This window comes from Cinclus cinclus, chromosome 4 (assembly GCF_963662255.1).
Source record: "Cinclus cinclus chromosome 4, bCinCin1.1, whole genome shotgun sequence".
NCBI lineage: Eukaryota > Metazoa > Chordata > Aves > Passeriformes > Cinclidae > Cinclus > Cinclus cinclus.
Window position 1 is genome coordinate 536,631 of NC_085049.1, and position 14,010 is coordinate 550,640.

At 47.4% G+C, this 14,010-nt stretch overlaps 1 protein-coding gene across 2 annotated transcripts in view; it reads right to left on the minus strand.

Moving 5' to 3' along the window:
- The window catches only part of PDE3A (phosphodiesterase 3A), a 214,668-nt gene extending 203,906 nt beyond the window's left edge, over positions 1-10,762 (minus strand). For both annotated transcript variants that reach the window (XM_062492598.1, XM_062492597.1), the window contains exon 1: positions 10,249-10,762. In XM_062492598.1, coding sequence (XP_062348582.1) covers positions 10,249-10,566 — 318 coding nt within the window. In that variant the 5' untranslated portion in view covers positions 10,567-10,762. The remainder of the gene's footprint in view (positions 1-10,248) is intronic.
- Between the last annotated feature and the right edge of the window lie 3,248 nt (positions 10,763-14,010).

Genomic DNA, 14,010 nt, shown 5'->3' on the forward strand with positions numbered 1-14,010 from the left:
TTCCTTACCAACACAAAATACAATGATCAGACTTTGGCAAGAGTAACCTATAGTGAGCACCACCAGTAGAGAAATGCACCAGAGAGTTCAGTGCAGCATCCAACAGCTTTTTGACATTCAAAAGTGAGTTTTGGCAGAAGGACTTCAGCATTATCAATACAGAAATAGTGGTAGCTGCTTTGGGGGGTGGGTTTGTAGAGAAAATGAAGCAGCAGAGCCTACTCTGTAAGGAAACCCAGTTGGATCTGCCAGCTGGTGAGCTTGAACAGGCATCAGTAAGAAAGAAGAAAAAAATGGAGAAATGGGGAAGAGAAGCCAGGAAGGGAAAGAGAAGAAAGAAAACAAAAGGGGGGGAAAACCAAACCAACTCTCAAAAGCACTTGAAAGTACATTCACAGAGGCAAGGGTAGACAGTACATAAAGCTGTGCAGTCCTTTCCAATCTACACTTGCACACAGGCCTGCACCTTTCCACAGCTGTCATTTCTACTGAGATTCAATGTAAGAGCACAGGCAAGGCTTCACAAGCTTTACTCTGCAAGCAACAAAAACCCTGGGAGAGCATATCTGGATTAGTGCTCAGAGCAGTAGTTCTGGAGGACAAACTGCTGGGTGCAGCTCCTCATCCCTGCAGCAGCCCTTCCCCAGGGGCACACAGAGAAGGGTTCCTAAGGTGTTTCTGCAGAGTGCCACTGAGAGGCTGCACTGATAGCACACAGCCCCCCCCCCCCCCCCCCGCCTCTGCAGCCACATTTCAAGGTACATCTGGCTGTATGCATTTGCCAAGAATCATTCTTTTTACGCTCCATAGGTAACAAAATAGATTAACGTTCTGCCTTCCCTTCTTGACGTTACAAACACAAACACATGCGGGTTTATTTAAAACCGTACAGCAAAAAGTTAAGTGCAAGAGACTCAAAGTGTCTGGACTCCAGGGTAAGGAGCAATTTCGGTTATTGTTAGTGCCCTGGCAGCAAGTCCAGCACACAGAGGTGCCAGCAAGGTATCATCAACCTGCTGGGAGAGCCACAGTTCAAAAAATAATTAACCTTCACAGCTCAAATACTCAATTCTTTCGTTGTCTGGAATTCATTTCACAACTGTGCTTATGGACAAATTTACTCAAAAATCAGTCAGAAGGATGCTGCTCAGAGCAAGTAATGTTCAGTTGTGAAGTTCAGTAATAAATGCTCCCCTACAGTATTATGATTTACTCAAAGACAGCCAGAAACAAGAACCTTTTTTAAAACAAAAAACAAACGCAACAACCCTCAGTGACTTGATCCTCAAAACACAGCAATAGTTTTCCAGCAGGAATCATCATGTTTGTATTTCACACAGTTCGTAATGGAGCTGAGAGATTTCTAAGAGGACCAGCCAGTCTGAGAGGAAGGGTAACTTTTTTAAACCGTCAGCAGGGTGTGCCTCAGGACTTCAGCAACCATCAGAAAAAGCACCATGAGGATATTTGAAAAGCACCACTCCTACAGAGCTAGGCAGACAAAAATCCCATTTAATAAACCCCAACAAAATGACACAGAATTTTATTTTAATTTAAAATTCAAACTAAAGCATAAATCTCACTACAAAACAAAGCCAACGTCAGCAACCTACAAAATACAAAAGTCAAACAAACCACTTTAACCCCACATATTTCACTGGTGGATTGGGGGTGTTAGCCAAGGAGACCTCAGTTATGCTCTGAGCTATTTCTGATACGTGGAGGTTATGCAATTTTCCAGCCTTGTGCAGGGGCAGAAGGAGAGCCTTCAGCTGTACTGATGCTTGTAAGTATCTTCCTCCTGTTTTTTTTTTCAGTAGCTAATTGCAGTAAAAATGCAGAGTCGTGCAGTGATAGGTCCCAGGCAGCAGGCACTTCAGATAAAGCAGTACAGTCACTAAAGCACGCAGAGTGAGCAACTGGGAACTTTCTTCCTAACTAGTATCAGATTTTTAAAAAAAGACAGTTTTTCTAATCCTCGACCTGTTTGGCATCAGAAACCTGTACACTTCAATAAAAAATAAATACAAGTGTCTATGCTGGAAGAGCTTCGTTCATGCTTGCAACATGCACGTATTTTCCACAATCACTGTATATATTTCTACCACAATCAGACTTCTTTGTAGCAGTTTAAAAATAAAAGGTTTGGGGAAAGTTTGCTTTGAGGTTGTGTTTTTCTTCTTTTTTCCCCCCACAAATTCCTTCCTATTCTTCCATCTTTAGGCAAATACCTTGTCAATAGCCCTCAGTCAGATCTGTTTTTACATAGAATTTCAGTCTCTTCTTACATGAGCCTCAGAAGTTTGGGCTGTGAACCCCAATTGTTCTGCATGTCTGACCAAAACTTGATACAGCACTCAATACCATGCCTTCACTGACCCAATTTCGTTTTAAAACCTCACATACACAAAATCTTTCCAGTGACCAGCACTGCCAGCTGACACAAAATCCTTTCCTTGACAGGTTCAAAAATGAACAATGCCATTTTACCGACCAAACTCTTACAACCACCAGTATCTTCCCTGAGCTGCACATTTTGCCTTTTGTTTAACAACCCCTGATGTGGAACTGTGAAAACATCCATCCATCCATCCATCCATCCATCCATCCATCCATCCATCCATCCATCCATCCACCTCCTGTGTTCAGCAGCAGTGAAGGACCTTCTGTCTCATCATCTCTTTTCACAGAATCACAGGAAGGTTGGGGGTGGAGGGCACCTCTGGAGATGATCTGGTCCAAGGCTGCTTCCAGGGCAGGCTCACCTGGAGCAGCAGACACAGGCTGGTGGCCAGGCAGGTGTGGATGTCCCCAGAGGAGGCTCCACAGGCTCTGGGCAGCCCCAGTGTCCCAGTGCTCAGTCACTCTCCCAGGACATTTCCCTCTCATTCAGGGGGCACTGGCCCCTGAATTCAGTCTGAGAGCCTGGCCCTGTGCTCTTGGCACTCACCCTTCAGTTAAGTGGATCATTCACAAGATCCCCTCTCAACCATCTTTCTCCAGGCTGAACAGCCCCAGCTTCCCCAGATTTCCTCACAGGAGAGATGGTCCAGTGCCCTCACCATGCCCAGAGCCCTGTATGAACCTGCCCCAGCAGTTCCTTCTCTTTATGGAACTGAGGAGCCCAGAGTGGGACACCAAGCTCCAGCTGTGGCCTCACAGGGCAGAGGACAGGGGGAGGTTCTGCCATTACACTTTTCACATGGCATTTCCCCTTTTATTTACAGAAGGTTATACAGAGCCTTGAGGTGCACAGCATGTTTTGCATCAGGTAGAGCCCACTGGGATCACCCAGAGCTCCTGGCTCTGACTCCACGGAGCCATGGTGAGCAGGAAGGGAGGGATGGGGCTGGAACAGCAGCTCCAGAGCAGATCCCACCACTGGCAGAGTTAAGGACCATGGACAGACATTGTGGCTGATGTCTGTGCCCGGTCTGGCACGCAGGGCGAGCGGCGCAGGGGCTCTTGTGTTCTCTGGGGGATCACACCCGGCAGCGCCGGCACCACCGGCTGCTGAGTGACCTTCACCATCATCATCTTCACCATCACCACCATCAGCTCCATCATCGCCACCTTCAGCATCACTACCATCATCATCACCATCTTCACCATCACCACCATCAGCTCCATCACCACCACCATCATCATCACCATCTTCACCATCACCACCATCAGCTCCATCATCGCCATCTTCAGCATCACCACCATCATCATCACCACCTTCACCATCACCACCATCAGCTCCATCATCACCACCTTCAACATCACCACCATCAGCTCCATCATCACCACCTTCAACATCACCACCATCAGCTCCATCATCGCCATCTTCAGCATCATCACCATCATCATCACCATCTTCACCATCACCACCATCAGCTCCATCATCACCACCTTCAACATCACCATCTTCACCATCACCACCATCAGCTCCATCATCACCACCTTCAACATCACCATCTTCACCATCACCACCATCAGCTCCATCATCACCACCTTCAACATCACCATCTTCACCATCACCACCATCAGCTCCATCATCACCACCTTCAACATCACCACCATCATCATCACCATCTTCACCATCACCACCTTCACCATCAGCAGCAGCAGCACTATCACCATCGCCACCTTCACCATTATCACCTTCACCAGAGCTTCTTGACAATGACACGGGCCCACAAAGAGGGAGAAGAAAAGTGGCTCAAATCCTTCATTTAAAAAAATAAAAATAAAATTTAAAAAATAAAAGAAGCCAAAGCTTGCCACAGGGGTAGGGCACATCCTCTTCCCACAACCCTTTGAATCTCCAAAAGCAGTTCAGAAAGAAAAGTGCTGATATTCTACCCACAACTTAAAACTCAGGCACACATTGCATTTCATTATTGGTTTTATTTCTCCTCGTACAAAGAACTGATGCTACCTTTTGCAGCAGGGCTGAAAGTAAAACTTGCAGCAGGACTTAAAGATAGACAATTTGAACCCAAAAAACTCCACGAACAAACAAACCAAAAAAGGCAACCTCCCCCCCCCCCCCACCACACACAGACAAAACAAAAAACAAACAAGAAAAAAAAGAAAAAAACAACCCCACCACCTTCCTCCCAAAACATGAAAATCTACATAGTCCAAATGAAAGGTGTTTCTTTGTGTGACACCATGACTAACACAGAAGAGACTTTGAGGAAATGTTTGGTAATTCATAAAAAGCTTCTTCAAAACCAAGCAGAGGGAGAAAACTAAAAATCCATGCACAAAATAAAACACGACTTCCACTTTGTACATTTCTTCCCTCATCCGTCCAGGGATGTGCTGCCAGCTGTACATCTCCCATCAGATTACCTAAAGAAATCACAGCAACTGGCTCAAATCCTTAATTGCAGCAGTGTTCTTTTCATTCCCAAATCATTTAGGATGCAGTCAGCTCACCCCCATTCCAAGCCCTACGGTTTGAAGGCACCAGAACCCAGCAACCTTTTCACTTCCAGGCTGAGCTTATTTTTTTATACTACCTTTTAAAGAAAAAAAGTGCAAGCAAAATTCCTTCTATTTGCAACACACAGCAATGCCCCAGTCTCCCACAAAAAAAGTTGGAATGTGAGAACATTAACAGCAGATTAGGACAAATTCATACAAATGTCACAGTTAATGTCCAATACATCATGTGTCACTGTTTTTCCCCTCCAGCCCCCAACAAGCTTCTCAAAACATATTTCATACACAGGGTCACTGTTCTGGCTGTTTATTTAATTAACATGACAACCCAGAGTACACAGGATTTCTTTCAGTTCCTCAGCTTTGCATTTTCACACTTCAGGCAGAAAGAGCAGAAAGTCACTACTGTACTTTACTTTTTTTGCCAATATACCATAATATACATTTCTTGACTTAACCAGTTGACAAAAATAGATTCTAAGCCCTTTGTGAGACTTGGGGCAGCAGTTTTAACATTTTTGTGAGGCTGAAAGAAAAATTTTAAAATCCAAGTAGAGCAGGTTTGCGTAAATGAAGCCACACAAAAGAAAATAAAGCATCACGTCCTGAATCCCTGGGTGATTTTTCCTGGAGACTTACTTAAATATTTTACACGGCTGTGTTTCAGCAAGTCACCAGATGACATAACTCCTCAGTATTCCTTAGTTTCTAGTGACCTAACTGGCAGTGCCAGTAAATCTTATTGGAGTAATTACAGCTCAATAAACCTTATTAGCAGGAGGTATATGGTATCTAAAACCTCACATGTCTAATAGGAGACCTATATCTTTGACATAGACACTGTTCAGTATCTAAATTCAATCTGGTATCTCCCCTCTAAAATATTAAATTTCTCTACATTGCACCCTGATCTCTCCCATTTTCAGGCCAGAGGACTGAATCCATATTGTTAAAAACTGATTATAAGGGTACATTTTTCTACTTTTTAAGGCAAAATGAGGAAGAACCAGCAAAGGGGAAGAAGAAACATATTCCTGACTCTAAAAAAGCTCTCACTGTCAAACAATGAGAAGAGATAAAACCTTAATTTTCCCTTGGAAAAAAAAGAAAAACTGACAAATATATTTCTTTTCCCCCACTGTTTCTTAGCTCTTATCGCTGCAGAGATATCTTTGAGCATGTGAACTGTTCCAGTATTGTCTTCTCAACTGCACAGACAGGCGCTGATAACGACGGTCCCGGCTCGACTTTCCCAGGCTACAGGCTGGCAACAGGCAGAGTTACCGCCCAGAACCCCATGAAAAACAGTCCATCGAGAAAAAAAACACTGCTGCTGCTGAAGGAAGGTACAGGAGTTTGGCACTAAAGTTACCGGTCTGAAAAAATAACTTTTAACGAGGAGAAAAGGGATGGGAAAGATGTGGCAGTACAGAACAGCTCCAAGTCCCAAACCAACAGTAAATAAGGGACAGAGCCTCAGCTCTGGTGTAAGCAAAGAAAGGCAAAGAGAATGAGCTTTCTACTTCTGCAACTGCCCAGAACCTCCTGGGTCACACAGGGACCCCTGGGTCACCCCTTACTGGGGACACCAGAACCTCCTGTGTCACACAGGGACCCACTGTGTCACCCCTTACTGGGGACACCAGAACCTCCTGTGTCACACAGGGACCCACTGTGTCACCCCTTACTGGGGACACCAGAACCTCCTGTGTCACACAGGGACCCACTGTGTCAGCCTGGGGGACACCAGAACCTTCTCTGTCACCCATAGGGCTATGTCACCCTGTCATCTCCCAGCTGGGGGGACCAGAAAGTCCTTCAGACACTGATGAGTTCTCTGCCCCTACAGCCTTCTGACCAAGGTAAAAAAAATCCTACAAAAGCCAATCGAAGTGTTTGCAGCAGCTGCAAATAACACATACTTGCAATAAATCCAAGGTAGCTGAAAGCTTCCCATTCCCCTAAACAAAACAAACAAGCAAAATTCAAAAGCAAAATCAGGAGTCTTCAGCACGGTTTAAATTTGCCCAGCTACAATCTCCTGGGCAGCATTCTACCCACCAAGGCAAAACATCCCCTTGGATCACTGATGTCAAGATTAACACGTCCATCAGAGGCATAAGCCCCGGAGCACACGAGCATTATAATATTTTAATGGGAAAAAACAATACATAGAACACATTTCTGCTCCCCTCCCTACCCCCACCAACCTTCTCTCCACAGGAGAGGATTTTATTTCAGGAAGGAATAAAACGCTGGCAAAAACCTGGAGAAAGAAAAAAAACACCCAAAGCCATCTCCCTGATGGCACTTTTGCCATCTCCCTGATGGCACTGAAAGAAAAAAAAAAAAAAAGGTATTCCTTCATTCATTCCCTCCCAGTCTTATCCATCCATTCACAATTTCACTCTGCATCCTCTTTCAAATGTGGCTGAGCAAGCCCTCAAGGAGCTGAGCATCCTCAGCCAGCCTTGATGAAATCACAGGGAGACAACACTCAGCTGGGAGTAAGATCAGGCTCACATTTCTCAATGAGATCCACACACAGTCTCAAAGATTCAGTCCAAAAACGCTGCCAAAGTTGGGCAAGAGAGAGAACATATACAAAAAGCAACCATAAAAAGCACAAATCTAAACTAAAAACGGGGAAATAGCACTTTCAGCAACAACAGAAGGTTGCATCATGGTACCATTTGAATTCTGGATGGTGGCGCTTTTTTTAATAAAAAGTTTTCTTTTCAAATTCTTTTTGGAACTGATAAGCAGCCAACACAAGATGTGCTAATACAATATCTATATCATTAGTTTGCAAATCCTGGTACTGTCCTTTATATCACAATGTCACATAGATTCACCTTCAAATTCTAGTTGGGATGAATTCAGATTGTAACTGAGATGTGTGTGACTAGGAAAGTTCAAAAATTCCAACTTTCATAGAATCTCATATTAACAGAAACAGATATGAAGGGAATCAAATTCTGAACAAAAAAAAACCTCAAATGCTCAGCAATAGGAAATGTTACACAGGAGGTGATGGGAAAGATCTCTCAAACTTTGGCTGATGTTACTAAACTGGAGTACGTGTTTCAAAGCAATAAAGAGGATCTATTTCCTGGTGAAAACTATTGGCATCTCACAGATGTACAAACAAGACCAGAAGCATTCAGGGGATTTTTTTTTTTAAAACAGGGGGCAAGAGAAACCTGGTTTTACTTCAAAGCCCTCATCTCTATTTTTAACATGTTATATTTTAAAACTGTCCAAAAGAAAAACATTTACCTGTGCTTTAAGTCTGCAGGGTGCTGATTTTTGCTATAAACATAAACTTTGTTTGCTGTAACAGTCCCACTTCTCCCATCATTTCTCTGAGAGCTTTGTTTCAGCTTTTGCATTTTTCTATCATGCTAGCATTTATTTAAGAGAACAGCTTTTAGAGAGAGAACTTCACATACACAGAGCCACATTGTACTAAAAAAAAATAAAATACAGAAAGTGTCCCCAAACTCCAAAGTAATCATCCATTTCTAATCACACAGTGACACAAGTAATACCAGATCTCACTACTGATGAACAGTGAGCGTGAACAAAAGAAAGAGAAATTTGCCAAAATCCTGCAGCGGGTGAACTGAACAGCTGCCAGCTAACTCCAGCCCAGCTCCACAGCCTGGAAGTGGGAGTTGCTCAGGGCAAAGCTGACCACTGTCCCCGGGTAATGTACCATCAGGGAGGGAAAAGGAGTCCAACTCCTTATCCATCACCACTTCCACGTTCTGGCATATGCAGGAGATTTAAATCCCTCCATAAGAAAGACAAGGACCATGGTCACTGACTCCTGTCTCCGAATGATTACATTTAGAGATGTTAAATAAAAGGCTGCATTTATTGGAAGTGTGAAAGCAAGTGGAAAATATGTTTAAAACCTTACAAATGATTACTGTAAGGAACCACCAGAAATGCCTAGCATCACCAAGTAAGCATAAACAGTTTTAATTTTGTGCCTTACTGCACTTACAAACTACTCTTACACCATTCCCTCTCAGTTCCTGTTAAAGCCAGAACTGGGTCAGTTTTAAACTTTTTCACACTGTATTTGTCTGTGGTAAATATTTACTTCACCTAAACAAAACTGTTAAATAAATAAGTACGTTCGTTGTAGAACAAGTCTCAAGTATATAAGGTTTGCAGGCCCTCTTCTACGAAACGTCGAAACCAACCACGAAGGGATGTAATCAAACCATTTCCAGAAACAAACTAACCCCCCCACACACACCATACAGTTAGATGCCATTTCTTGGAAAATACTTTGCTGCCTATCCAGCAAGCCACCTGAAAGAAAATCTTTGGTGTATGACAACATGCTTCACTTGATCACAGCGCAGAGAATTATTTTCAATATTAATTGAAAAAAAGAAAAGCTTGACACCTTTTGATACTTATTTCCCCCCCAGGTTTCCCTTTCCACCGCTCAGCAGGGCTTGCGCTGACTTTTGGGACGCCCAGTCACATGCGACCCATACTGTGGGACAATATTAAATCTCCAGACAGCTGAGAAACGCTTCAAGCGCAGAACTAAGGCCACTTGGTGTCCGTGTCAGGACTCTGCACAGCTGTACGGTAAAGGTACCAGCGCTCGATCGCTTCTTTCTCCAGCTTTTTGAGGTGCGCACTGAACCGAACGCATCGCTGGCAATAAAGCTCTCGCTCAACCATTCCAATCACAGCCTCTCAAAGGAAGCAAAGTTGAGAAAATCGCGTGTGCCCCGGCGGAGCGGGAGCTATTGATTACCCGCACGGGAACAGCCTTGGGGAGGCAAAGTGCAAAGACGAGCCTCAGGGGACAGGCTGCCGCCCTGATAAGGGACTTCTCCCACCGAGGACAGGCTGCTGGGCTCACGCGCACACCCCTTTCGAGCTTAAAGCGAGTTTTAGAAGACTATGGTACCTTTCTAGGAAACGACAGGTTTGAAAGAGCGAGGCTCCCAAGTGATGCTGGGGAGCCCGAAGGCTGCGCCGAGGGCAGGTTCGCAGCGGCTCCGAGAGCCCAGCGGGCACCGTCCGCCCCAGATCTCTCGGCCGGCCTTAGGAGCAGCCAGCGCCGGCCACAGCTGTAAGGGAAAGCACACCCCGAGCGCTCTGCCCTCAGCAGGGACCGGTCCGCAGAGCCCGGCTGCCCCCGGCCCGGCCCGAGCCGTCCCGGGGCTCTCCGCGCCGCGGGGCTCCGGGGAAAGCCCGCACGGTGCGCGGCCCCTCTGGAGCAGCGCCGGGACCCCGGCAGAGCTTGGGAGCCGCGTCCCCCCCCGGCCCCTGCCCTACCTGCTCCCGGGGGATGCAGGGCAGTGAGGTCCTCCGGTGCGTCTTGTTACCGCCGCCGCCGCCCGACATCTCGGGGGAGATCATGGAGCTGGACCGCCGCCTCCGCCTGGGCACCGGGGCTTCGTCCGCGGCCGGGGGGGCGGCGGGACGCTCGGCCAGCGGGGCGGCCCGCCGCGGGGGCCACAGCCGCTCGGCGTAGCCGGCCAGAAGGATGCCCAGCAGCCCCAGCAGGTAGGCCAGGTAGGGCCGCCAGGACGCCGGGACCCTCTCCAAGGCGACGAGGGACGTGGTCTTGGCCGCGCTAGTCACGGCGAGCATGAGGACGCCCTGCCTCAGCTCCAGTACCAGCCATGTCACGGCGGCCAGGCAGCTCAGCACCACCCCCGTGGCGGCGAGGGAGAGCAAGTGATCCTCCTCCTCCTCCTCCTCCCCCGCCGCCAGTGCCGTCTGCGCCACCGCTTCCCCGCCCGCAGCAGGCGGTCAGCAGCACCAGCAGCGCCGCCCGCACTCCGCCCCGCACCGGGCAGGGCACAGGGGCACCGCACCGGGGGACACCCAGCCGCAGCCCCGGCCCCGGGGCCGGCAGCACCCAGAGGGAGCCAGCGCTCAGCGCCGGGGAAAGTTTCCGACAGCGCTGGGGCTCCGGCAGCGGCGCGCTCCCCTCGCTCCGCCGCCCTTGGCCTCGCCGGGCTCCCCTGCGCACCCAGGGGCGATGGGCGCTGGCCCCGGGGCTTGTTCGAGCCGGGAGGGTCCGGGCAGAGTCAGTGCCCGCCGGCCGGGGCCGCTCCCCGCCGCATCAGCGCCGGCATCTCCTGCTCGCCCCCTCCCCGAAAGCCCCGCGCCTCTCCGCGACCACCTCGGCCTTGGGGCGGCAAATTACAATTTGTTTTTGAAAGCACAGGACCGTGAGAGACACGGGGAAATGCTAAGCGGTGTAAGAGAATGGGGACGGGGCGGGCAGAGGCAGACGGACCACCTCAGGAGGGCTCCACAGTTTCTAGGCCGTCCTTTGCTTTCCAGGCGAGGCAGGAGGGGGAGGCGGGGGTGGAATACCGCTGCCAGCCCAAGGGGGCCGGGAGGGGAAGGAGCCTCCCGGTCACTGCGGATTGTGGGGAATGAGAAATGACAGGGGAAAAAAATTAATAAAGCCCGCGGCTAAAAAAAAAAAAGGCAAATAAAAGGCCAGCCGAACCGCGGCAGAAGTTACAAAGTCCTGCCGGGAGGGCGAGAGAGAGACTTGCGGGAGAAACTTGAACGGGAGCCTGCTTGGGAAGAGAGAGGACGGGCGAAAACGAGAGGATTTCCCTTCTGAACGCTGCAGGGATAGTGCTTGGTTTTTACACGGGAAAAGCGCTCCCCTGGCCGGGAGAGGAGGCTGCCCAAAGGGCAGAACCGAACAGCCAGAGCCGAGCGGGCTTTGGGGGCGATAGCCGAGGAGGCTGAGGGGGAGGCTGAGGGGAAACCTGAGGGGAGCCGGGGCTTTGCGGCTTCCAGAGCTGAAGGGAAGGGAAGGGAAGGGAAGGGAAGGGAAGGGAAGGGAAGGGAAGGGAAGGGAAGGGAAGGGAAGGGAAGGGAAGGGAAGGGAAGGGAAGGGAAGGGAAGGGAAGGGAAGGGAAGGGAAGCCAGGCCCGGCGGTGCCACTGGGGCAGAGGAGCTCCCTGGCACCGGCCGCTCGCAGCCAGGGCATAAATCCGCCTGACAGGGTGGGGGCAATTAGGAGGCCGTAAAAGAGTCAGGAAGATGGATGTTTATTGTGACTATTGCGGGCTGTGTTGTTGTCTTAGGGGGAAACCCGGCGGGGAATCCCGAAGCCAGCGGGGTACGGTTCCTCGGAAGCGCTGTGGATCTCCAGGCTGTAGCTCCATCCCGAAGCCGCTGTTCCCTTCCTCTGAACCTGCATCTCTCCCACGCCGCAGGGCTCCTCACCATGACCCTGACCCAAAACTGCTCTTCACACGAGTGGAATCAGTCTGTGCAAAACCCTGGGTCCCCCGAAGAGCATGGAATAATGTATTTAGCACTTAATACAAACCACAGAAAAATACAATCACCAGCTGTGAAGTGCCAAAGCGTTAAGACTCAGGAAACGGACAGAATAGAAAACAGAATTTCCCAGCCCTCTTCCCCCTCGCACATCTACAAATCACTAATTTGAGACAGATTTATAGCCTTTACATACTTACTGGTGTCTCTATCTGGATAGCATGCCTATCATCTGGGATCCGAGTATCTGAAATGGTAGCATTAGTGAGGCATACTTGGGTTTTTTATTAGAAAGGGGTCATAAAAACTGAGTCTGTTTTAAAATAATAGTTTTCCAGCCTAACTATTATGGAATATGGATTTATTAGTCATTTTTATGTTTGAAGCTTGGTTTGAAAACAACCTAGATACTGTTAGCAAAGTTTGGCTCTGAGGAATGGAAAGCCTCTGGTTTTTTTAAAGGTTAAGAGGCCAGATTAAGAACAGCTGGAAAGGTTTAGAGTTTATTCTGGTGAGACAGCAATCAGCAGGTTGCCATACACACCTAGAAAAACATAGCTGGGTTCCATCTACCCTAAACATCAACCTCCCAGAGGCAGAAATAGTGCCCAGATAGTAATAATTACATGACTCTTTTTCATGTTTTTTTAAATAAAAATACACATATTTCAGGTGTTTCTAAGTCTCGATGGATCAAACAATGCAAAGAAATGGATATTGCAATACTGGATACACATGTGCAGCAGCTGTAAATCAGATAGATCAGACCTTTGACTTAATACTCCCTACGGAGTAGCATTTGCTCATATCTTAATTTATCTCCACTTTGTTACTTTACACTTACACCACCTGATACCAGAAATGTTGACACTTCAAATAATGAAAACAAAAAGAAGAACTAGAGGAAAAAACACTCCCTACCTTATGTTTTTTTTGCTGCCACCCCCTTTAGAATCACAGTACATAGATCAAAACAGACAAATTACTATAGTCTTTTAATTCCCTACAATAAAACATTAATTATTCTGTTTAGATTAAAAGCAGCAGCACTTTTTTTTTTTTTTTTTTTTGGCTGGACACATTTTAGGTTCATTCCAGTCTCACACGAAACAAACCAGAGGTCTCCAAGGCATCTGCCACTTTCTGTGCCGAAGTTGACACAAGAAAGTCAAATTAAGAGTCCTTTTTTCTGGTATATCAATTCTCACATCATGCATTAGGTGGCCTGGTGAAAGTCAAGGCTCACAAAGTCAAGGCAAAAATTCTTATGTATTGATTAGTACATGAAGATGAACTTTGCTATGCTCTCTACAACATGGGATTTGATAAAAATACTTCTGCATGTTCTGAATGAAGCAACGTGATTGTCTCTTATTCCTCTACTACCTAAGGATGTTTTAGGCACTTAAGTTGTGAGGATCTGTCCCAAAAAGGCAGCAGTAATTTGATTTTAGCATCTCCATCATAGTCAATACCAGGTGGGGAAGCATGGTAGATGTTGAGCCAAACAGCACGAGTTGCACAGAAATTGAGAAATAATGACCGTTTATGAGATTTCCTTTGCAGGGACACCCAGAAAGAAGGGGAAAGGCAGGAGGGTGTCTGTGTTATTTCATTCTTCAGGATATGATTCCACTGGATTAGGCTGTCTACAGCTGACAGGTACCTCTTCAACAGCATGGTGAACACATAGTTACAGTCACCTAAAAACTCTGTCTTCCTCCTCTAGAGAAGAGAAATTCTGGGAAGGCAGAGCTCACCCCCTGCAAATACTCAACA